General features: G+C 31.7%; 2 protein-coding genes across 3 annotated transcripts; one reads left to right on the top strand and one right to left on the bottom strand.

Moving 5' to 3' along the window:
* The first annotated feature begins 8,744 nt into the window (after nt 1-8,744).
* Nucleotides 8,745-20,992, top strand: LOC135836089 (lachesin-like). Of its 2 annotated transcripts, none has more exons than XM_065350684.1 (10): nt 8,745-8,921; nt 13,693-13,811; nt 15,240-15,447; nt 17,664-17,828; nt 18,450-18,578; nt 18,663-18,947; nt 19,020-19,091; nt 19,156-19,326; nt 19,885-19,953; nt 20,598-20,992. In XM_065350684.1, exons 1-9 carry the CDS (start codon nt 8,750-8,752, stop codon nt 19,950-19,952), a joined length of 1,389 nt encoding a protein of 462 aa, XP_065206756.1. In that variant the 5' UTR covers nt 8,745-8,749; the 3' UTR covers nt 19,953; nt 20,598-20,992. The 2 variants fall into 2 exon arrangements, with proteins under 2 accessions (XP_065206756.1, XP_065206757.1); XM_065350685.1 differs by having other exon boundaries at nt 8,762-8,921; nt 19,168-19,326.
* LOC135836092 (ubiquitin-conjugating enzyme E2 R2) lies at nt 20,661-25,646 on the bottom strand. The gene is made up of 5 exons (XM_065350691.1): nt 25,244-25,646; nt 24,579-24,665; nt 24,411-24,508; nt 24,192-24,326; nt 20,661-21,899 (listed from the first exon to the last, which is right to left on the bottom strand). Exons 1-5 carry the CDS (start codon nt 25,421-25,423, stop codon nt 21,677-21,679), a joined length of 723 nt encoding a protein of 240 aa, XP_065206763.1. The 5' UTR covers nt 25,424-25,646; the 3' UTR covers nt 20,661-21,676.
* Nucleotides 25,647-25,847: the final 201 nt, after the last annotated feature.

The following is a 25,847-nucleotide window of genomic DNA, read 5'->3' as shown; positions in this document are numbered from 1 at the left end:
AAGATGATTACACAAGTACCTAGATACTTACGCGGAACCGGAAATGATGAAAAAGTACTTCGTGGGAGGGAAATTATTATAAAAATTAAATGACGAATTCTTCCCTTATACCTATATATTCTCAGACCTCATCATACGACGACGCGGTTTATTGTTGTTTATTGCAGGGGGTAGGTACATATTTGGAGTTGAAACTACGAGTACCTAATTGCTTATAAAAGATTCCTTATTCGTGCTGCGAGGGATTCCATCAAAAATTCCTTTCCATTTCGGTTTATCGAGCTTTTAAAATGTTTTCAACATTGTTTGTAAGATTCGACTCGACTATACAGAGAACCACAATTTAATGATAGTTAGATAGGTATACCGTTTTAACTAACCTATAACTCAAGTACATAGATATAGGTAGGTACCTCTACCGTGAACCACTGGCGAACTCAATTTCACTTTCAAGACGTTCGAGCCAGAAGCGCAATAAAAGTCGGTAAAAAGTACGTATTTAAAGCAATACACATCGACCTTATAGCCTCTGTTATTTCGTCAATGCTCCAACTTTGAACTTCACAATTATCACGTTTCAAATCCTAACAGCGTATATTTCGAGATGCGTAGAAAATTTTTCGGTTTACGAATATCTATACGCTTGATCTGGGTTTCGAGGCGAAAATTGTGGCAAGTTTTTCAAAAAGTAGGTGTCTAGGTAAACGGTTTCAATATTGCGAGTATGATTTTGATTTGAGTTTCAAATCGAATAATATGACTTTTCTCTCTTTCTTCCTCTCAAAGTGTAAAATAATTTCTCCTGAATTATGCTCTTAGGATTCTCGAGGCCGCAGAAGCACACGAGTAAAATATTTTAAAGGGGGAAAAAATTAAAATTGTCGCAAATTTTAGAAAATTCATTTTATAGATGATCATGAGAGTTCAATTCCGAAATGAGATCTCATGAATAGTTCAAATCAGAAAAGAGGAATGATGAGCATAAACAGAACAAAACCAATAATAAAAACAACCAAAATGAACAAAAACAAAACAACCAGAAAAAAATGTTGTATTTTTTGCTTTAAGTAAGCGTTTTTTGCTACTCGTTCCCTCTTTCCATTTAAGAGAAGAGATGTCCCAGCCAGCGGGAAGTTTCTTTGATCGAAGAACAGAAAATCGATGGAATTGTAAGTCAAATTTCAGGTACAAAAATGCATTTAAAAATTTTCACACCATTTCAAAAACATTCTACAGATTTCTCTATCATCTTGTGTTGTACTGAATTTCATTTTGAATTTTTTTATGACAATTTTTCCAAACATTGAAAATTTAAAACCTAGCATTAGCAGGTCTCAAAAATTTTCAAAACCAACATAAATTGATTTTGAAGATCAAAAATAAAGCATGAACTAAATTTCAGCGTTCTATTACAATAATTTTATCAAATTTTGATATTTTTAATGGCGGAACATAAACCATTTGAATTTTTGAAAATGTTGTCAGAAATTGAAAGATACAATCATTCAACACATGAAACACCCGAAATTTACCTAGCATCCAGTAGTGTATTTTTGGATGGTCCGACTTTTTTTTTTACCGAATTGGTGCGCGAAATTTTCTGTTAGTTGGGATATATAATTTCTATGTATAATGGCTAGTGAAAAACATAAACAAATGAGGAGCTCATTGCAAAAATAGCCCTTGTCACTTTGGAAAAAAATTGGGGAGGTTCTTTTCTCCACCGCATTGTATGGATGCATCAGTATGATAGCCCTCTAAAAGTTTTTCTGAGAGTAACAGGAATTACTCAAGTTGATGAAAAAATCACTTTGATTATACTATACCAATTCATCAGGACTTTACAATGGTTTTTTGACTTGCTTGTTTTTTATTTTCATTTTGGACAAGGGCTATTTTTGCAATGAGCTTCTCAAATATAATTTTAAAAATTCTACAGCCCTTCAATTTTACCATCCTATTCTAGGTGACCACTCAGTTTTGCTTACCTATGGGAAACACTTGTATGGTTCTGCTCAAGCATAACTATAATCAAACAATAGGTATAGGCTATGTACATATTGAAATTCTATCTCAGATCATCTTTTTTGATGATGGAGGATTATAAACTAGAATTAGGTACATAATTGTTTGAATTCAATTATCACAAATACTTGTCAACCTTGTTGGATCAGATGCAATCTAACTTTACTTACTCAAAACTGCCCAAAAGTGACAAACTTTTTTTTGGAACATTAAATCCGTCAGCCATGAAGTGACTTTTTTTGTGATGTGCTTACAAGACTATTGAATACGCACACATAGAGGCATATTCACTAGGTGATGTTTTATCAGTTGATTTGTATGGACTAGAGCTGAAAACAGTCACGCTACCCGCTAACTGGTATCTGGTTAAAATACCGGCTAAACCCGCTAGTGGTTGTATCGGGTTGATTCGGGTATTGATAGTAGCGTATAGCGAGCACAACCCGAATGTTTTTGCACTTGGTCTGCGCACGCACCCCAAAATTTGATAATGTGTAAGTGGGAGGAGTTATGCTTTGACACCTGTCGTTCATATGTGTGATTGATGTTTGACATGATTGATGACAATGATGATGTCATGCTGGTACACTGGCTATGCATTCAATGTACTACTAGTTATAACGTGAACCGGTGCGACATTTTTACGATCCCACTTGACAATAAATTCGCCGCTTTCAGCCGAAACGCCGGTTGTTTTTGCATAACTGCCACTTAAAATGCGCTCAAAAACGACAGTGAATTTGCCGGTGAAAAAAACGCCAGCTACTTTTAAGAAAACAGCTACTTAAACAGCCAGCGAATTGCAGTTTTTTTTTATTTGCCGAATCGCCGGTTAGCCCTAGTAAAAAGTCGCCGGCTACTTTTATAGAAACAGCCGCGTGTTGATTCGCTGATTACAATGCACATGCGCAACGTATGTTTCACAACTCATTTTCACAAAATTTAAAGGAAAGTACGAAGTGCGGTACATGTATACCGCTTGAAAACTAACATTTTAACGTTGCTGTGATAGCTGAATGGTGAGCGCTCTGGACTTCCACGCAGGAGTCATGGGTTCGATCCCCGCTTGGGTTCAAAATTTTTTGTAGTTTGGTAGATTTTTCGGCGTTCTAATGAAATAAACAGCCACTTTAAACGGCCGGCGTTTTTTTACCAGCAAATTTACTGTCATTTTTGGGCCGGCTTTTTCACCGGCTTTTCAACCGGCGAATCTATTGTCAAGTGGGTATGGGTACAGTAGTTACCCGCTGTCAGCAAGTACTGTTTTCAGCTCTAGTATGGACCTTTACCTGCCATGAAAAATTACCCAAAATATCTTTTAGTTGTAAAAGATGTTTTTACAAATCATACATGGCTGAGAACCTTGTACAATATCAAGAAAAAATCGGTCTGTCAACAAATGACCACTGTGATTCATGATATTGAGAACAGGGCTTAAAACCACCAAAACCAAAACCAAATAAAACCACCACAACCATTGTTTTTCAATTGGTTTTACCACTACCACAACCATTTCAACTTCTTTTTGTAAATTTCAAAAACAACAACAACAAAAAACCAATACGTTGGAAAAAAATGAAAACCATTTCATTTAAAAACAACCATTTGGAAAAAAAATTTGAATTGAAAAAACCAAAACCACCAAAACGTTGTGTTCTTTGGAGAAAACCACAACCACAAGAACCGTTTCAATGAATTTCAAATGTAACCATAACCAATAACAACCATAAACCAATTCATGAAATGGTTCTTTTTGGTTTCTGCAATTTTTTCGGTTTTTCCAGACCAGTGATGCAAATTTTCTGGTTTTTTTTTGTCTCAAATCAGACTTTTAGTAGTACTCTTTATATAATCATACTTTAAATTTGTTTTTTGGTAAATTTTTTGATGTAAAAACCACCACAACCACCAAAACCAATTGAAAATTTGAAATGGTTTTTGATATGAAAAACCACAACTACCAGAAAAAAAATATAATACCAAAACCAAAACCACATCCACACCACATTAAAAAAAAATTGAAACCATTTCAAAACCAGAACCAGAAAAACTTTGAAACTTGAACCTTAAAACCAATTGGAACCATTATGGCTTGTGATCGCAAAACCAATTCAGAAACCATAACCAAAAACCATTATTTTTGAGTTTTTCAAAAACCATCTACCACAACAACCAATAAAATCCAAATGGTTTTAAGCCCTGATTGAGAATCATAAAGTCAGAATAAAGAAAGTAATTAAGGATAATGGTTCGCAATTCATTTCTGACTCCTGGAATAATTTACTTGATTCTCACCAAATTCAAGCAGCTTATACTAGCGTGCACAATCCACAATCATTGTCAGTGGAACAAACAATGTGATGTATTGGTGACAAAATTAGAGTAAAAATCAATAAGACCTTTCCCTTTTATCAACTTCATTTGAGTAAAATAAAAAATCATAAATCAAATTGTATACTTCAACATAATTTTCATCAAAAAGTACCTTGCATCCATTTTTAGTTATAGGTAATGTATGTATGTACCATTGTACCTGTCACACTCAATAAATTGTTACCAATTTATGAAAATAAAAAACCTTACAAGCTTAACGTTTATGATAGATTCATGCCCGTCACAAATAAATTTGCATAAAATACTTATTGCCAACTTTAACAGCGTGAATTTCCGGATCATCACCTAGAGTTGAACTTTGTCGGTTAAATGTCCAAAAAACCAGATTTCTGAGAATCCGCATGAAAAAACATAGGTAGGTACCTACTTAACATTTTTCTTAAGAATGTGAACGCGTCAATCATCAATTCCAAGTCATCAAGATTTTTTTTAGACGTAAATGTGACATGTAGAACTGCTGCAAAATGAAAAAAACTTTTTTTTTGGAACGCAAACCCGTCAATCATGAAATGGCCTTTGTTTTGCAACGTCAGTGAGTCTAGAATTGAGAACATATGGAAAATTCACTGCCAACTGCGACGGATTACTTGGGTGTTTTTACAATATTAACGTTTCTTAGAAATTGCAAGGCTAAGTAATGAATTTAGAAGCAATTTTTCAAGCCGAAATTAAATTTTTGAAAATCAGATTATTGTTCAATGTGGTGATTGGACCCTGAAGTAGGTATTATTTTGAATATTTAAAAAATGAGGGAAATATTCATTCCTTTATTATCTTCAATAATTGAAGAGAAATCCACTTCTTGTTAGCCGAGAAATCTCTCTCTAAGTAACGGTTTCCTTCCATGTGAAATTATATTATTGATAGGTACCTACTAACTACCAACTTTCTATTGATCTCGTAACATTACTTTACCTCAAAATCTGATCTTTCAGTAAGTAGATTGGTAGATAAAAACCACCTAAAAAGTCGTTGAATCGCTCTTCCATAAGAATAGAAAAAAAAAAAAAAAAAACGAAGCATTCACTTTTCAAGATAAATTTTTACCCCGATCTAAAAATAGATCCGCATACCTAAGTAAGTATTCGCGTTAAAAATTCCATCAATTTCGTGTCAAATTTGATCGAAATTGAAAGAAGGAAAAAAACACAGTCATCTTCCTTTACGGGTACCCTGTGTTATATGTAGATACTGCAGTATAAGGCGTTGGAGAATCTTTCTTAAGATAATGAATTTTTAATGCGAGGACGCGATACCGTTGGGTAAACTGATGTAACATTACTTTTAATACGAATGTTTGTAAGTTTAACATGTTTTAGGGAAGAGAGCGAAAAAAAACTTTTTTTCTAAATGTTATGTGGGTACAATTTCATTATTTATAAATGTGTGCTGACACCGCTGTTATTATCGCCTGCTTAATATTTTATTAAATCGATAACATGAGAAAACGCATTTTTACCGGTATTCTTTTTTTTCTTCTTATTTTGAATTTTGAAAAGTTGTTAACTTGTGTGTGGCCTTTTAAAGATTTAAAGGATCGAGTAAATTTGCATACTGAGTATCACAACAATGTGCTGCTTTAAAAGATGAACGACTTTTACGCGAAATTTAATCTTAATTTTTGCAATCGTTGGCGCAACGTTTATCTAACCTACTGAAAGAAATAGGTAGGTAGGACATTTTCTTAGAATTGATACCTACATATGTTATAAATTAAGTTTATTTTAAGAATTACTGTAGATATTTTACGAAATCGTGTTTCTAATTCAAAAATATGTAACTAAGTAGTACCTATCTGTTAATTGCTACCTTACTCGTATGGAATTTATAAAGTCTATCGAAAATTTCGAAATTACGTTTATAATCGCATGTACGTCATTCAACCTGAAATTTAAAATAAGATTCAAACGAAAATAGACAATTTTGACGTACCCACCTATCATCAAACATACTGAAGTATTTCTATTCACATATTCGATGCAATTTAGAGTACACACCATAAGCATATGATTTTTTAATACCCCTAATGTCAGTTACCTGTACTTTTATCTTTCTCTGCACTATTAATAGGTATTACTAACCTACTAGGATAGGTAGAATTGTATCTCTTCGAAAAGAAATCAGAAGGGAGCAGGAAAAAGAGATGTTAAAGGCATTCAGTCAGTTCAGCTCGAAACATTTTCAAAATTCGCAAAAATGTAAAATTGATAAAATGGATTCGTGAATTCAAATTCTTTGCTATGAAAAATTGGTTACGTTAGAAGAGATTTCTCTTTAATGTGTCAACATTTCCAGATATCAACGGTTGGATCTGAATAGATCCATTTTAAATATACGAGTAAGTAGGTATGTGATGTGCTTACTTAATTAAATTTGGTAAGATCAGATCAGAGTCGGACATTCTATGGATCCGAGTTGATCTGATCAGATCTTGGTACAGTTTCCAAGAATCTTGATGAATAAAAATTTGTGACTTGTAAAAATGTTGCATTGGCTTTTCCCATTAGAATTTGCAATGGGTTGGTACCTCTTACTTTAAGGGAATTCGTTTTCTTCGTAATTTTTTGGAACAAAAATATTTCAAGGAGAAAATAATTGGATCTGATCGAGTCTAAATGAATCTAATTCGGTTGAAACTCTGATCTGATTAGATCTGGTCAGATCCAATCAGATCTCCAGAAAGTTGGAAACCTTTATTGAAAAGATACGATTACGCGTCAAACTCAAAAATGATTTTCTGAAGTTTTGCCAGACTTTTTTTTTTTAATTTGGAATACCGAACAATGAATTGGCTTAAGTAAAAAATATATCCTGGAAGAGGAGACTTAATATACGTTCATTTTTTTGCAATAAATATTTAAAACAATATAGAATCAGATCTGCCCTGGAATCTGATCAGCTCTGAACAGATCTAATCCGATAAAAACTTCGATCTGACTTAGTCTAAGTCTGGTTAAACAGAATTCACGAAATGTCCAAAATGATAATTTGGTCAGAAATGAATTTTATTGTTAAAAACTTTACAATTTTTATTGTTCACTTTCAATTTTTGATCATTCAATATTAATCATTTGTCCACGTGGACACACTTCAAAAGAAAATTATGTGCCTATTCAGTGTTCTGTTTTTTTCAAAATAAAAAAAAAGAGATTATTTTTACAGATCTTATTCAAAGTGCACAACTATTTAAAAAACCAAAGAAATAATAGGCACATCCAGTATCTCTCCCTATTCGATTCACTCGAGTCTGTGAAAAATTGATTATTCTTCGGAAAAAAATTGCCAAAAGGTGTATCGTTGGTTTTCTTTTCAATGGTAATTTCGCGGAATTAAATTCGAAAGTGAGTAATTTTAAAAATTATAAAAGTGTTTATTTTACACCTTTTGTTTGAAAAACTTTATAAATTCTCGATGTGGTTTTTTTTACATTTTAAATGGATGCAAACTTCGTCAATATCAAGGTAAGCTGGGAAAAAAATGTTAGGTACAAAGTTTCAAAGAAAGCAAGAAAGAAAAAAAATGACGGAATTTAAAATTTATAAACAATTTGTTGGAAATATTTTTATGTCAGACTTAACAAATCAGTCATAAGTTTAGAACAAGTTTGCAGACTTTTAAACTTGTCCGAAGAGAAATTATTATGAAAGATGAAACCGAGCAATTTGCCAATGAAAAAAAAGAATAAATGAAAAAATTAAAACGCAAAGAATGTGAAAAATAATCGACTTGTTTTACAAAAAATTATTCGAGTACAAAAATATCAAATTATTAATAAGTAAGCTAATACGTCTACCCACTAACCTATCTATATTGGAATTAATTAGGAATCATTCTAGTGGTAGGTAGGTACCTATAAGCGTAGATAATTTCAAAAAATCTACTCAAAAAATAAATTTTCAGACAACGGTAAAAAATACACATTTCAGTTATTCTAATCTCAACAGCATCAATTAAAATGAAAAAAATAGTCCACCTTTCAAAAACCGCGGAAACATTCGTAAAAATAACTCCACCATTATAATGAATCGCCAACATACTCAAACAAATGAACTATAAAAAAAAAATCAACCACGATATCACACGAGTCCTTAAAAAACATCCGAGTCCTAATTAAAAAAGTTTTAAATGCAAAATTTGACATGCTCTAATGTCTATAGGGAGGAAAATAATGTTGCGAAAATTTCAACCCATTACCCGGTATATACAGACCCAGGTACATGTGTATTTTTAATATTATTAATTTAAAAAAATTTCAATAAGTAGAATTTGAAAATTACGAGTACAGTGCTCTATTCGTGTGAAATTGTACACGCGCATGGACCGTAAAGAAATGAACTTAAAAGGTTGTTTTCTAAAGCTTAACAGTTTCTCACTTAAAGTAATCGTATCATTTACAAACAAAAACGTGTACCGGGTTCGTTGGAAGATGAAGCGCGTGATTCGACAGTCTTCGAAAAATTTTTTACTCGATTTGTCGTATATTTATTTGATTATTAGCCAAGGTAATTCATTTTATTTTTTTTACATTATTTTTAACGTATTTTAATTTTTTTTTGCATTTTGCTTTTTTTAATACGAAGGTTGATATTGAAAAATTGATAATTAGTTTCTTTCTAATTATATTTTTTATTCGTTTAAAATTTATAATTATTTACATATTTCATAGAGCTGTTTTATTGCATGGAAATAAATCGAGCCGGTAAATTTGTGTTGAAAGCAAACGACCATGTGTAAATAAGTTGAAGAAATATTTTAAAATTTTGAATGAATTTCTCATTGTTTTTGTGATATTTAAAATGTAAATAGGCACACATATTTTTATAAATTATTCATTAGGTTTCAGATTAGATATTACTCGAGATAGAAAGAAGTCGATAAAAGCCTATTCTTCACCCTGATGAATTAATGGAGAAAATTCTTCCCACGATTTTCGTCCGGCTAAAAAATCTGCTGAATTTAGTGAATTGAAACAATGGTATTCATTACGTTGGTCGAGTTTTCCTCGAACAACTGCAATAATGCGGGATATTGCACCTCATAAGTGGTTTATTTTTGTTTCTTTCTAATTAGAAAAAAGGAACGTTGATTCAAGATGAATTTCTTTCATCGTAATTTTATTAGGTTTCGTCATCTAATTGCATAAAAATTAAAATTTATAGGTAAATATTTTAGTGTCGTGATAATAATTGAAAAAGAAAAAAAAATTTAGTTCTCAATACGGAGAAGTTTTTTAAACAAGTTTTTAAGAACCTATACCAATGAAAATGATTGGGTGTAATGCATTGGGTAGGTACTTCCCCTCACCCCTCCTTGAATATGAATAATTTTACAATAAAAAAGTAAAAAGGACTGATGGCGAGTAGTTGAGTACCCACCAAACTTTGTTCGTTCTGAAAAGTGCATTAAATTTTGGCTCAATTAGGTATCTCAACACTTGAAGGATATCACAGGCATTTTAAGGATCACCATGGCTCATTTAGTTACTTTTCCAGTGATTGATTATGTTCGAGAACTTGTCAAAAAATTACATTTTCAAGCTGCATTTTTAGCTTATAAAATGAAAATTTGCTGCTTGAGATAAATACCTATCTACTTATAGGTATGCTTTACACGTATTTAAAATAATCTCGAAATTAATAAATTTTTCCAATATGTAATCCCAGGTGAAATCGTTCAAGACGTATCTACTATTTCAGTATTGTAAATATTTTATTTTTCGCAGAGTACTTACGTTTAGATAAAATATCGTACTTATTTTGACCCTAACTTATCGAATAAAAAAAGCTTATTCGACTTCAATTTTCGAATTCAACGGTGTAAAATCTTTATCAAGGTTGAAAAATGCCGCTAGACAATTAAGCATGTCTAATTCCATCTCAAGTCTGAGGGAGGTATACGTATCAATTCATTGTTATTGCTGTATAAAGTAAAAAGAAAATTTTCACCCTGAAATGAATAAAACCTAAGTACGTAAAAAGGAGAGAAATGATGTCAAATGGTGAAGGATATTTTAATTGTTGTTTGACTATAATTCTTACTAAAATTGACACAGAGTGAAATAAACTCCATTACATTGAAGGAGAATGGAAATTTCCGATACTTCAAGTTATTTTATTACAAAAGGAAACTGCATTCTGAATAAACTAAATTTTTTCGAAAATTTTTGGAAGCTAGGTATAAAAAATTGTGGTAAAACACCATTAGAAATAACAAAGATTTTTTTAGTTTTCAATTTGGTACATAATAATATTTGATTCCTGCTCCTCCTTTTCCGGTATAAGCATTTTAATAAAGTAGGTACATATCAAAATTTATTGCTTATTTTTTTCAAAGATTAATTTTTAAAAAGAAGCTAAATTATAAGTATACCTTTACCTACTAACTTAATTTGAAAAAACAAAACTTATAAAAATAGGTTTGATGAGGATCTCCTCATTAATTGAAAAAGTTTTTTAATTCATTTTTTAAATGCCCAAAAGATTACTTTTTTAGTTGTTCTTTTTAAAATTTTCTAATATTAAAATGGTAAGAAAACCCGCTGAAAAATTTACTATAGTTTTATAAAATTCTCAGAAATTGATGAGGTAGGGGAAGAAATAGAAGGAGAGAGGAAGTGAAAATGGTAAAAAAAATTTTAAACTGAAAAAAAAATGATTCAAAGAATTTTATAACTGTGAGCTAGTAACATATCCTTAGATACTTTATTGGAACTAAAAAAATGTCATTTTTAACATTTTAAGGTAGAGACGAATTTTTGAAAATTCAAAGTCAAACTGACCTTTTTGAAGGAATTTTTCAAAAAAAATAAGGAACTTGAAAACTCAGTGTAAATTTTAGAATGTCTCAAAACCTTCATTAATCACTTTTGAAGTCTAAAATCTGAGAATAAATTGAACCAAATTTCTGCTTTTAACGTCAATTAGATTGAATTCCGATATTTTCATGATCGCGAAGTCTTCAAAAATTCACCAAAAATCGATAAATGAAAGTCAACACCTTGGATGAATCGGCCACCGACTGGGATTTTGAAATTAATCAAAGGGAGTTGGTTCTTGTGGCCCAAAACTCTCGTGATAATTTTCAGATCGCTGATCAATAATCATCAATAGCCCCTCTAAAAAGGGGTAAAATTGACTTTTCTCATTTCTTCGATTTTTTTCTATTTTATAGTAAAGAGGTATACCTATACTTTTTGTCATATTGGAAAATGATCACATTTGAACAAAATGTGCTGAAAAAGATTTCTCATTTTGCGGAAATTGCGAAATGAAAATTGAGGAAACTTCAACACCAGCACCAGCATTACGTCCTCTTTCCTTCTCTCCTCAAAAAGATTATAAATAATTATTCATCACATTCACAGTATTTTTGAATTTCTTCTTGAATTTTCAGCTCAATTCGCAATTTTTTTAAACGAAATTACTCAAAAGGTAATGTAAAATGCAATTAGCTCAAGTGCAGATAATTTCCAATTGAATTTTCCAAACATACCGGTTTGGAACATAACTTATGCTATGGAACCTATTTTTCCTTCAATTTTGGTGAGATGCAAGCACCAACTCAAAAATTTTCAGTACCTATCTAATAATAATACCTATGCGGATTCTAAAATTAAACATTTCAAAAAAGATATGTAAAATATCTACATACTCGTATGATCTAAAATGTAATTTAGTCATTAGAGGATAAAAAAGAAGAGGAAGACAAGTAAGCGCACACAAAAGTACCTATACGAGAGGAGCCAATAGGAGTATTAAGATACAGACCAATAGGTACAATACCTACTTCTACTTCCACTCCAACCTATTCAATAAACAATACTATCTTTTGATTTGTTGAAAATCAGTCCTGCATACCGCTGTAAATGGATATCTAAAAATTCCCATAGTTACACTCTACACTACGAGAGTTTTAATTGAAAAATTTTGATTATGATTTCCGTTGCTAACACCACAGTAAATGAAGGATTAACCAACTAAACCCAGCAGCTCACATCATTCGCTCGTTATATGAAGATAATATTTGTAAGTTTTATCCGCTCGGCAAAGGTGTTATCCTAAACACCAGTTTTTAATTATTATTACATTTTGATAATGGTTTTACCGCGTTGCGTTTTCGATACTATATCGACGAGATCAGCACGAGTGGAATGGAATGGAATGGAAGTTCGATGACAGTTTCTAAACCCCGTTTTTAATTTAAATTTAATCCTTTGATTTTTACTCGACGCGGAGCATAATTTTGCTAACTAAAAATCAGCGCAGGGAGTAGGTACATACAACTTTAGCGTGAAATGAAAAGTTTTTTTTTTCTGTGTTCGATTCCCTGTTAATGCTCGTTTCCAAGTTGATGCGATTATGTAGATATATACCTAGTTTTTTTTTGTTCGGATTTATACCTACAAAACAATAATTTCAATGGAGAAGATGAAAGGATAATTGTCTTTTATCCATCAATTTCTGGACACCTGATTGTATATACATAGGTACGTACTAGGCGAGGCGACATTTTTGAAAAAAAAAAAAGTGATCTCTAAATCATCCCCTCCCATTTCTTTTACGTAGCGTTGGTAGGTACGAGTAGGTACAAACATAGGTATCTCAAATATGTACCAGTTTCTGTAGGAAGTGGATACCTATGTATTTCTAATGCCAGCAAAGGCAAAAGTTGTCGAAAATTAGATCCTCTACATATAAGTTAGATTCATTAGTTTTTCGGGGGAATTTTTTGAAGTTAGCTTTGAGACGATGGCAAGTGTAAAAGAACTAATTTAGCTCGAAAATGTTTTTATGTAGGTAAGTTTTAGATAAAGCAGAATTGATCTTGAAAGTTTTCAGCTGCTGAAGAAGTTTTCAGTTCGTTATGTCGCGTCTATATAATTACGTGTGTTCATATCCGTATTCGTGGGTATGTCGAGATGTAGGTAGAGGTACATACAAGTATAAGTTCATACACAAGCACATATTATTATTATGATGATTATGATGATTATGATGATAATAATTTGGATGTCAATAAGTTATTTTATTCAGTGCTTGACGATACGAAAATATCCACATCATATATCCATATAAAGAGAACATACACATAGTTTTCAACTTGTAGTTCATCTGCTAATTTTGTTAGGAATAAGAATAAGTATTTTACCTAAAATTAAATAAAAAATGAACAATTTTCAATTTTAGCTTTCTAGCCTGTAGATATACATTTTTATAGGTAGGTAGGTAATATAAAAATATAAAAATACTTATACTTTTTTTTTTTCTTGGGTAGCAACAACCGATGGAGAAGAAAATGGGCCCAAATTTGTCGAGCCAATTCCAAATGTTACAGTAACAGTGGGACGAGATGCCTCTTTACCATGTGTTGTTAATAATTTAGGAACCTATAAGGTAGGTACCTAGTTATAAATTACTTTTTTCTATTAAGTAGGTACCTACATACAGGGTGCCCAGAAATATCGAGTACCTCAAAGAAAGTTTTCTGCCGAATACTTCGGATTGGTCACAGTGAATGATAATAATGATAGCACGTGATTAGTTGTTGGACTGGAGAGATAACATTCCACCAATCATATGCATCTATTTCACGTTGCCAACCTATATTTTTAATGAAAAACTTTCGTTAGGGTACTCGATATTTCTGGGCACCCTGTAGGTACCTTTTTTTAAAGATGCAAAAAAATACGAAGAAAAATACAATAATTCAAAACTTGAAAAAACATCAGGGATTAATAAATGAAGATGTTCAACTTAGTCCACGACCATTGTAAGACAAGTTGCCTACCTAGTTTTCTGTAAATATGCATTAAAAAAAAAAAAAAAAGTCTTCTCATCATAATTTTATAAAAGAGTTTATCATTAAATTGGATTTTTTTCAAATTTAATATTCAATTTTTATTACAATTTAATTGAACATTTAATATTTATGATTCAGAGAATGTGTACATTTGTGCAAAGCTCATTTTAAAATCTGAAAAAAAAAACCCTAAAAACTTTAGATACCTACGCGTATTAGACACATTTATATTTACTTGAAATGTTGCAATATTTCGTCAAGTCAATTAAAACTTATCGATGAACTTTCTGAATACCTATCCTATTTTAAAAAAGTGGTTAGGTTTTCATTTTGAAATTGAATTCTTAACGAGTGATTTTGTTTTATTTTTATTTATAGTGTTTAAGTTGACTTAATTGCTAGATTTTCGACACTCATGCAGATAGTTCTTGATGACAATACCTACCTAATATGAATTGAATCAGAATTCCAAGTTTAAAGGGAAAAATTAAATAAATTGATGAATTTTAATAGTTACATATTTCCTACGGAAACTGAAAGCACCGTTTTTAAAAACACAACAAACCAGTCAATTTCTTCAAATCGTAAAAAAAGTCAGCCAAAGCGAGTAAAATTCCTTCGTCTGGTCCTCGGCAATGTGCATTAGTTCGATAAACAAACAATTGCGAATACAAAAAAAAAAGACACTAATATGTTTGCACATAGTTTAACAAACGTGTCTTGTTAAATATCACGATACTCGACAAAGATATAACATTAACATTTTTCAAAGCTACTAGTTAATTATTAAATACGAGGCATATGAAATAATGAGATTCAACATGAAAGAATTAGCTCCCGGCTTCAGTAGGGATTCAAAGAAATGCTCGGTTTTTTCGAGCTGTACTAACGCAGTATTTTGGTATAAAAAGGGAAGAATCATATACAAGTACGAATACGAGTAGGTAGATACATCTACGTGCGTATCTTACTTAAAATACCTATATGTATCTAATAGGCATGAATTTCGACTTTTCTTTCAGGTCCTATGGATACATATCGATAGAAAAATGGTAGTAACAATGCATAAACACGTCATATCGCGAATACCCCGTTATAGTATTTCGGTAAATAATAAAAACAGCTGGATTTTACACGTGACCAGAGTACAACAAGAGGATCGTGGATATTACATGTGTCAAGTGAATACCAATCCTATCATGAGTCAAGTAGGATATCTTCAAGTTATAGGTAATTTTTTTTCACCTTCTACGCACGATGACGCTTTGATTATTTGTACCTACTCTGTTTAATTTCGTAGAGATGCCTACTCTTCACACACCCTATAATTTTAATGACATTATGATAAATTTTCCTCTTAATGTGCTCGAAAAAAAAAGAAGAAGAATGGAATCGATATTAGAATATAATTATACTCGCTTACTTACTCGAAACAACATTTTTATCCTTCTTTACATGTGAATTTGTATTCGTAATTACCGATGAATTTTTATGCTTCTCTTTTCCACCGCGTTTAAATTCCACCCTCGCGTTTTGCCAGCCAAATTAAATATTAACCTCTTACCGCGCTTCTCGAATGGTTTTCAAAACGTCTAGCTATTGTCAATTTTCATTTCTTATTGATACAGTCGAGAGATATTTTTTACCATTAACTTTATTCGCATCTTTAATTCAACGCTTCCCTTCAAAATGGCAAAACTTAAGAAGTTCCGTATGAATAACTATTCTGTTACCGTGAAATAAAAAAAAAAAATCATCCCGATGTTAGGAGTGAAAAAAAGGGGATATTTTACACTCATTTAGGTATACTCGCGTATGATTCTACACCTAATTTTTTTTCATTCGCTTGTAAGCAAAAATGACGACAAAACGAATTTGTTTATTTTTGTGTCGACAAAACCGTAGAAACGTTGTTAATATGTTAATATTTCTCTACTTTAAAAGTTCTCATTTAAAAGTAAACGAATGCAAATTAAATTTCATTTAACTAAGGTAAATAGAAAATTGAAAAATATGTGGCGTTTCGTAAAATACTCATCATCTATGAAGCGTGTATACCTACTTCATTCACTCTTTGACAATGACAACGCAACAAGAAAATTATAATTTTTGTGTTTACAAAAGTCATGATTACGTGGATATTTTCTATTGTAATTTGGATATAGGTATGCGAATATCTTCTTTAAAATTTTTTTTCCGTTGAATGAAATGAAAAATTGATGAATGGGAAGACTACAGTTAGGTACTGTGATATTGAGAAATGATGGACAAGAATAAAATTCACTCGTTCTCATCATTCAATTCAATCATTTGATGACTTACCTATGTTAAAATTAATGACAAAATAATTGTACCAATAAAAAAATTGCCTGTGTATGGAAAAATTGTCATAGATATATTTTATATGTACCTACAGTACATACGTACTAAGTATATAGGTACCTATATTTTTTATTGTAAATTATTATCGACAAGACGAATTAGCGAGAAAATTCCGGGTCCAAGCAAAGCTAGACCAGAAAATCCTTCGTTGATGTAAATTCATGGCAAACCGGTTATGCAATCGTAGAATACATACGTTAATGAAATTGCATAACAAGTTTGCCGTAAATACTGGAACGAAAAAGAAGCGGGTTCTCTAATTTCACTTGATTTTTAATACGAGTTCAATGGATTTTGTGTAAATTTGTTTACGAAGCTTCAAAGAGATTAAATTATGAATTCAAAATCAGCAATCGGAATTTGGAGAGATCGAATTTGAACTTTCAATATGAAAATTCAAATTTTCATAATAATTACAAAAAGTGAAAGCCAACAATCCTCCTTACATCAGCACAGACTGTCCCTACAAATAGATGAAAGATCCCTATTCATACCAGACGACCCTTCCGAAATTAAAAAATTCTTAGACCTAATTAAAAAACTTGACCTTACCAACTCGATTTAAATCTCATACGACGGGTGTAATAAATAATAATCTAGTAGGTAATTACAAACACCCAAAAAAAAAAAAAAATTTGAAAAAATTACTGTGAAAATTACCCATTTCCTTTGCAACAAACTACTTTTCAAAATTGTGGCTCAACACCACAAAAAAAATGTTGTGAAAAATAAAGCGAGAAAAGTATTGTGGCCGGGTTTTGGTTTTTAAATTAAAAAAAAAAAAAAAAAAAAAAAAAAAAACGAAAAATTTAGAAGCGATGGTAAAAATTGCCAAAATACAATGTGATGAATTTGTTCTCCAGTTTCTCAACCCAAATTGTTATTTTTTCCTATCCCTTTTGCCACCACCCACAAAAATTATTGTTTGTCACGATTCAAGTTTTGATATCATAATTTTCTGTAAATTAAAAAAAAACTGAAATGAATCCTTCATTTTTAGAATTTTGGCCAACGTTCTCTTTTACTTACACTCGTAAGTATTTCATTGCATTTTAAAATTTCAGTTCCTCCAGTTTTCATTGAAGATGGCACAACAAGTTCTGCCACCGTAGCTGTAAGAGAAAATCAAAATTTAACATTGACGTGTAAAGCTCAAGGTTTTCCACCTCCCAGAATTGTATGGAAAAGAGAAGACGCAGGGGATATTGTCTTAAATAAAAAAACTAAAGGTAGGTAAGATGTAATAATCATTTTCAACATTTATTAATGAATACTCAAGCATGATATTTTTATCGAGAAATTTTTAAAAAATGCATCGAAATACGTAGATGTACGATATCAAAAGGTTTATTGCAACATAGATTGTTGTAAAAATAATTTTTGAATGATATGTATTTTCTGATGAGAAGAGAGCTAGTGGCAGTTGTTGTAAATCATTTCGTGAGTAGGTATCTATTGCTCAGTGATGAGTTATGCCAATTATTGACGTGATGTTCGTCAAAGTTGAGGGACCTTGAAGAACTAAACATTTATAAATTCTAAATAGGTCACAGAAATATCCTGAACAGAAGCGTTTTTTCAATCGTAAATTGTGTAGATAAAGGAATTTCTTATTCAGGGATTCGAGAATGACAGCGATTGTTGGATTATTTCTGTTAAAAAGTTTTATCCTGTATTATCTAGCCCACTTACTTCACTGAAACCAAAACTTTACCTACAATTCCAAGAAATCGTGTTTATTAGGCCTGTTGTTGACATTATCTACTGATACGACCTTGAACATTTGTTTTATTTTAAACGATAATACTCATCGAGAACCTCGAACTTGACCTCCAAGAACTACTTTGCAGGTCCTGCTTTCACTGGTGAAAAAATACACTTTGAAAGAATCAGTCGAACTGATATAGCTGGGTATTTATGCATAGCAGCGAATGGAGCTCCTCCAGCTGTTATCAAAAAGATATTCATAAATGTCGAATGTAAATACCCCTTTAATATTCAAATAAATCTTTTCAAAATTTTAAATCCAACATCACGATAATTTCACGTTTTTTCTTCTTTAGTTTCACCAATTGTGATAGTCACCAATCAGCTAATCGCCAGTTCGTTAGGATCAAACGTTGTTTTGGAATGTCAAACAGAAGCAAATCCTCTAGCAACGACTTACTGGATGCTGAATGACGATTATATTTCACAAAGTTCCAAACATAATATTCGTACAACTTCCAATAGTTATCGTACTTACACCAAATTGATCATACAAAATATAACTAAAAGTGATTTCGGCGAGTATCGATGTTTATCCAAAAATTCATTGGGGGAAACAGAAGGCACAGTTCGGTTATACGGTAAGAAAACACATAAGATACATATTGATAAAATTTTCCGTTTAATAATTTTTCTCAATTGTTTATTCACAGAATACATAACTTCCACTACGATAGAATCACTAGCTCAAATAACCACCGTACATTCAGCAATATTTCATAAAGGTACGGTTTATTCGTCTATTCAGGTTTCTTCGAGTCATTATTGTTTCTTAAATTGTAACTTTAGTCTTGTTTACAGGAACAACGGACACTTCACCTCATCACAGAATCCAAAATAAAATAGAAAAAAATCATTTATTCAAAAGCAGCTTAAAATTCAACGTATCTTCGAATTTACATAGTCCGCCCTACAACATCAATGAAATTCTTTTTCCTAAAAAAATTACCAATTCCGCAGGTAATTTTCTGACACAGGAGGCGATAAATTAAGTCTTCTTCAACTTAAGATGTTATTTGTACGAAAAGAATCAATTATTTATAGGTAGCTACGTAACGCGTCGATTCTGTTTTAAAAAGTTTTCGACTTTATTTCAACGTTGTAATTTCAACATTAAGTACAGACAAAAAGTTTATAGGTACACGGTTTGATAAAAAAGTTCCATTATCAATTTTAATCGATGGGTTGATAAAAAAAAACAATTCGAAAATGTTTGATGAAATGAATAATGAAATATTCGAGTCACGTTCGCCATTTTCATTACCTTGGTTCATTATTTACTCATAGGTACCTACTTTAATTACTCATCTGTAATTGAAAAAGGAAAAAAAGACTATAACAAATAATTGAAGTACCTATTAATAGAACGCGCGAAAAAATCCTCTAGTACAAAAAAGTATGAGATCTTTTCTCTAAAATCACTTGAATTTGAAGGTTTTGGAAAATATTCTGTCACTTGCACTTGTACCTATTTTACTCATGTATATTATAAAGCTCATTTTTTGAAATTTTTTTCAGATCATACTAGATGGAATCTTCATTTACTCATTTTTGGCTACGTTCATATCATCATTAAATATTTGTGAAGTAAGTAATAATAAATTATTTTTATTCAAATACACTGGTGTGGTTTCAATAATGCAATTTTTTGAAGTATAGCCCCAAACCACAGGCAAAGTTATAAAATAACAAAATAAATAAAAAGCTATCATAATTTCAAAAATAAATATTGAGGTTTGACATAATTAATCAATGATATCAAAGCAATGCTCTATACTTGAGCACGCAGTGCACCTAGTGTAAGATTAACCGGTATGCTGAATACGAGTACACCCATTATAACAACTCCTCGGTAGATAATTTTTTTAATGAATGAAATTCGTTGTTCAGAATAATAGTTCAAATCAAATTCACGTGGTTAATTACTTAAGTATTGATAAGAAAGTGTACTAAAGTATTCAGGTGCGACGCAAAAAAAAACTTTTTTTTCACAAAAGATTATTTTATATTTTCATTGTTGAACACTCGATTTATATTATTTTATAGCCCAGTTCGATATTGAGTAAAATTTTCATGGTCATTAACAAATTACATTGTTTAAATCACGAAAACCTCTTATCAACATTAGTCCATATCTTTCATCGAGACACTTTGGCTCATACTTTAACATTCCTTCACGTTTTTGCGCCATTCAACGATAATTTAAAATACTTGAAACTATTATTTTTCAGAAATTCGGATCATTAGAGCGACATGAAAAAAATAAACCGAAGATGGAAATTCAAACACTCGTGAATAAGAAAATATTTATATTTGAAGAGGTAGATATGCAACTTACGTACAGTGGTTTTGTATAACGATACTAAAATGTTTCAGGAACAACAGCAGTACAATTATATTATTTTTATAATATGTATTATCGGGAGGATGTTAGTAAAATTTCATTTGTGTGTATGTATTTAAGCTACATGAAATGAGAACTTCAACGACAATTCATTCTTGTAATTTTGCCATTTTTATAAAACGCCATGAACAAAATAATGTTATGTTAAGAAAACCGCTAGGAAATGCTTCATGTAAATAAAATAACTGTTTTCCGTTTATAATAAAACCTTTTTCAGTTTTCTCAGCGGATTTTTAGCGATAGCGTGAATCGATTGAACATTTTGAACGTCAAGAAATAATCACGATCACGTCTTGATTAAAATAAAGGGAGCCTTTGTTTAATTGCCGGCAATCGAACAAATGCAAAATATTAAAGCAACTGAAAAATCATACAAATACCCTACGTTCGTTAATAAGCGAGGATTAATTAAGTTTACGCCTACATCGATTTGTATCTATAAGAAGACTCTGGATTTCCTTTTTTGCAAATTTTTACACGCAAATACCTCTACGAGCGAATTCAAAAAGGTATAAAATACAAAATTTACACGCCAAATATTTACTAAATTAAGAAATAAAAAAAAATACCTCTACATTGAAATTTTTGTACACAAATTACACAATAATAACACGATTATTACTTCGAAGCTGGTAAAAAAAACTGATTTACAACGATTGATTCGAAATTACATAGTCACTTTAATAATGTGTTACATGAAGAATTAGGAAAACAAGAGGAAAATTTTTTCAAAAAAAAAAAAAAGACCCTAACAGAGTAAATTTAAATTTGTTTTTGCAACGAGTAAAAAAAAGAGGAGGAGAAATACCCCCATTGGTATTTGGGGTTTGTTTCAAAATACTTGCATCACGTTTACATCTCCACCTCGGCATGGGGAACATAGGTACAATAAACGAGAAAAATGCATTACGATTCTTCGTTTCCACTATCGTCTTTGTCTGCTTCGTCGGCATCATCGATATCTGACTCGCAGTCATCGGAGTCATCGAAATCATCGACGTAAAAATCGGTCATATCGAGAGATTCGTCTTGCGGGCGTACTTTCGTTTTCACGCAGTAATCTTCCAATGTCATGGGTATAGTAACGCCATCTTTTTCTGCCTCGTGTCGAGTACTTGATACTTGTTTTCTAAACAAATTAAAACATTTATTTATTAATGAATCTCGAGTGTATTGTAATTTTACGACAGAGAAAGGAGTATTAATTGCACGATATCGAGATTGGATTGCATCGATAAGGTTAATATTATTATTTATTGTTTTTTATGAACGTAAACTCGACGACGTTATTGTATAATGTACATACGTTAAATTTCTTCCATTTTTTGGTATCATTAATGAACGAATACGAATAAAGCATAATTCTCGATTACTCACGAAGGAATCTCGCGTGAGTTTATAATTGAATTCGAGCCGTTTTAATTTCAAAAGTTGGGACATCCATAGGATGGTCAAGACTCAAGAGTAAAAATTTCAGATAACAAATTTCAAAATTAGGTATCAACACTTTGGAAATTTTTGAAGTTCGGAGTAGTTACAGTTCTCAAATTGAGAATATTAAATTCACCAAAGAAATGTTCTCGTTTGTTGAAGCAACATTCGATGTGAGCAAGCAACCAAATTTATACTTTTAGGGTTCATCACATAAAAACAGAATTTTCCATTCGCAGAGTTTTAATTGCTCAATCTTAATTGTAATTTTTTCAAGAAAAAAAAAACAGATTTTAAGAATATTATTAAGATCATCAAAAATATACATATTATGATCATCGCAAATGGGACTCGAACACTACACAGAAAAGACTGCAAATATTCTATTTCCATTTTCGGTTTGCAAAAGCACGATAATTCATTTTTTTCAAATTCAAAAATCTTACTGCCTTGAATTTTGCGTAGAGGAGGGGTTTAAAGAGAGGGTACTAATTTTAATTCAGAATTGACAGAAAGAAGCAGAAAATAACCTTAGTTTAACGGGGGAAAACCAGGGATACATGAGTCAAAATATGTTTTGGTAGCAAAGCAGGGTCTTTTCTTTCTTTCGCACAAATGTTTAGAAATGACCTCTTTCCTCCAGAAAAACACAAATGTTTTACGCCACTGTCACTGTCTTTTGATTTTTGTTGAAACTTTCAACTTACATAATTTGAACCAAAGAGTAAAATTTCAATTTTTTCTAGCTCTTGAAATATCAAAAAATACAACTTTCCATGGCAAAGATAACGAGTTAATTTTAAGGAAAAAATGTGCTCTGCTACAATGTCATATTTCAAGTACATATCACTAGCAAAAAATATAGCTCTCCATGACAGAGATAATGAGTTACTGTTAGTGTTAGAGGAAAAGAATGTGCTTTGCTACAATGCCATATTCTGAGAACCCCTGGTTTCCCTGATGAACAATACAACTACCACAATGCGCAGTCTTTTTTTTTACTCCTGACGTGTCCTGACTAGTCCTTCCGATCGGCCATATTGGTAGAAAGCGGAAACATAATGAATTGTCCTGTCAATCTTTAGAATAACTTGACCAGCCAAAACAAAGGTTCAGTCTAGTCATATGAATAATGATCCCTATTTTTTCGTAGAAATTTTCATTATTTAAGAATGTTCAATTGTTCAAGTCGAGACAAACAATCATAAGAGTCTCTCCCTATCGCCTTTCAGTTCTTGAGTAGCAAAAATACACAGAACTCCTGTAAACTGGGTAAACGACTGAACAATCCTATAAACACAGGAACGTTGACAATCAATCGAAAATAAATTTAGATACCATGTACAATGTACATATTATCTCAATAACTCACGGAACGAAAGCGGAAAATTTCAACTAAAAAACACACCGAATTGTGTGATTCAAATTTTGCCCAGGAATACACACATCAACGTATCTATTATTTATCTGGTGGGGAAAAGACGATAAGCAAACATTTACGATATGTAATAATTAAACGCAGTAAGAGTGATAGGGAACAATGCGAGATTAATAATTTACGTTGCAACATTTTATAAGCATTTGAGAAGGAACCATAACGATAATAATTAAGGCTGGGTACCGGAAATTAAACGTGAGTAATTTTCCAAGAGTAGGTAATTCTCAAGTATGTATTTCAACCTTGAGTACTTGCTGGTCTTTGTTTAGGAGACAGTTTTCTTCATTATAGAGAAAAAAATATTGACAGAACAGGTATTTCCTTGAACAAGATTTTTTCAATGTAGTGTCCTACTACGCATTATCAGCCATCTATGGAGGGATTCGCGAAATGATAATTTTAGTTTGACTTGAATAAATTAAGAATACTGCGGCAGTAAAATCGATAAGTTATTTTTGAATTTAAACTGATTTCGTCGTGGAGTACGTGATAAGTTTTCAGGATATACCTAATACTAATATCAGGTTAGAAAAACGAAAAAACTGAAGTTACCTTATGATATTTTCGTATTCTGTATCTTTGCCTTTTGAATCTTTCCAACGTCTGTACATAATCGACGCATCTACATTGGCTGGACTACAGGTGTTAGGTTCATTTAACAACGATATAACAGAGAGTAATATTGTTCTGAAAAATAATTAATCCGACGTTAGTTAATCCATTCGATAACGAATGCTACGTAACATTATAATGATGAAATATTCCACGAACCGAACGTTCTGCGTTGGATTCCATCTTTCACATGGAAGTTCTCCTGATTGTGGGTCATCTATAGGCGAGTGTAAAATTGATATGCAGAGATCACCATTCTAGAAAATTCATACAAGAGGTAATTTTTTTTCAAGAGTATTCGACCGTGATCAATTTCATAATACGAACCTCGTAGACATTTGGATGCCATATCTTATTGAGAAAACGAATACTGGGCGGCGAATAAGGATAATCTGACGGGAACTTCATTTGTGCCTAGAATTTAATACAAAAAAATACATACAAAACAAGTTCGTGTTTTTTTTTCATCTTATGCGAGAGAAGACGTCAGTTCGACCACTATGACGCATCTATGTTGATGCAACGTCGTCGTATGTATTCATCAAGTAGAACGGTTAAATGACGAGCTGAGTAAAAACTTTCTCTCGACATGCTCCAGTAATTTTCATATACTAAAGAAAATGAGTAACGTTGATTTTGGTGGAATTATTGATATTGTCTACTTATTTCAGATTCGAAAAGTTGCGAGGAAGTTGCAAAACAAAAACACACGTTGACATAGCGGAAGTACATCGAACATGACAAAGATGCACAACGATTAGAAAAATACTCGCAAAGTTGTTTGCCTTGAGAGCACTAGTATAGTGAACTTATCCTCGTGTAAAGGTTATCACAACAATATCAACAAAATTCAAAATTAGCGTACCATTGACGAATTATCATAAATTTATAAATATAAATGCGTAGAAAGTTGGTGTGATATTTTGGTACTCTCGACACGAGTAGGTAATCCTTACTTGTTATAATCAAGGTCTATACACAATAATGCTTACTTTGAAATAAGCTCCCTGATAAAGCGTTTCTGGAGGGCCAAAAATAGCCACTTCCCAATCGAACAAATTATCATTTTGGGCAAGCTTTACGCGGAATCCTTCAACTGGTTCTTCTTGTAAACTTTTATACTCCATAGAAAGTGTGCGAACAGCGCTGGTGGTTGGACTAGTGGCCATCATTTCTACAGATATCTTAAGTAAACGTAACACCACGAAAACTTATAGTAAAAGCGTAATTTAAACACTACGAGGTAACATACAGTTCAACGATAAATCTTTTTCTTTTTAAAAGCGTATCACATCGAATGAGACGACAAATTTAAACAAAGAAATATTATGCACCACATAGCTACGATTAACAAACGTATAACAGTACACTGACATAAAAGACAACAGCTGACGAAAGTTGAAGACATGATAGAATGATAGCGCAGCAATAACACCGCGGTGTTGCCGTTATTTGTATTTTGAGAATATAACGCACTCTAACGGCGAAGAAAGTAATTAAATTTTTCAATCTTTTTAGCTTTTTTTCTTCAAAATAATTTTTTTAAAAAAATTTTAAATTATTATAAAATATGATTACTGAGCCTGCGATGAAATG

The sequence above is a fragment of the Planococcus citri genome, chromosome 2 (assembly GCF_950023065.1).
Source record: "Planococcus citri chromosome 2, ihPlaCitr1.1, whole genome shotgun sequence".
Lineage (NCBI taxonomy): Eukaryota > Metazoa > Arthropoda > Insecta > Hemiptera > Pseudococcidae > Planococcus > Planococcus citri.
This window is presented reverse-complemented; position numbering and strand designations above follow the sequence as displayed.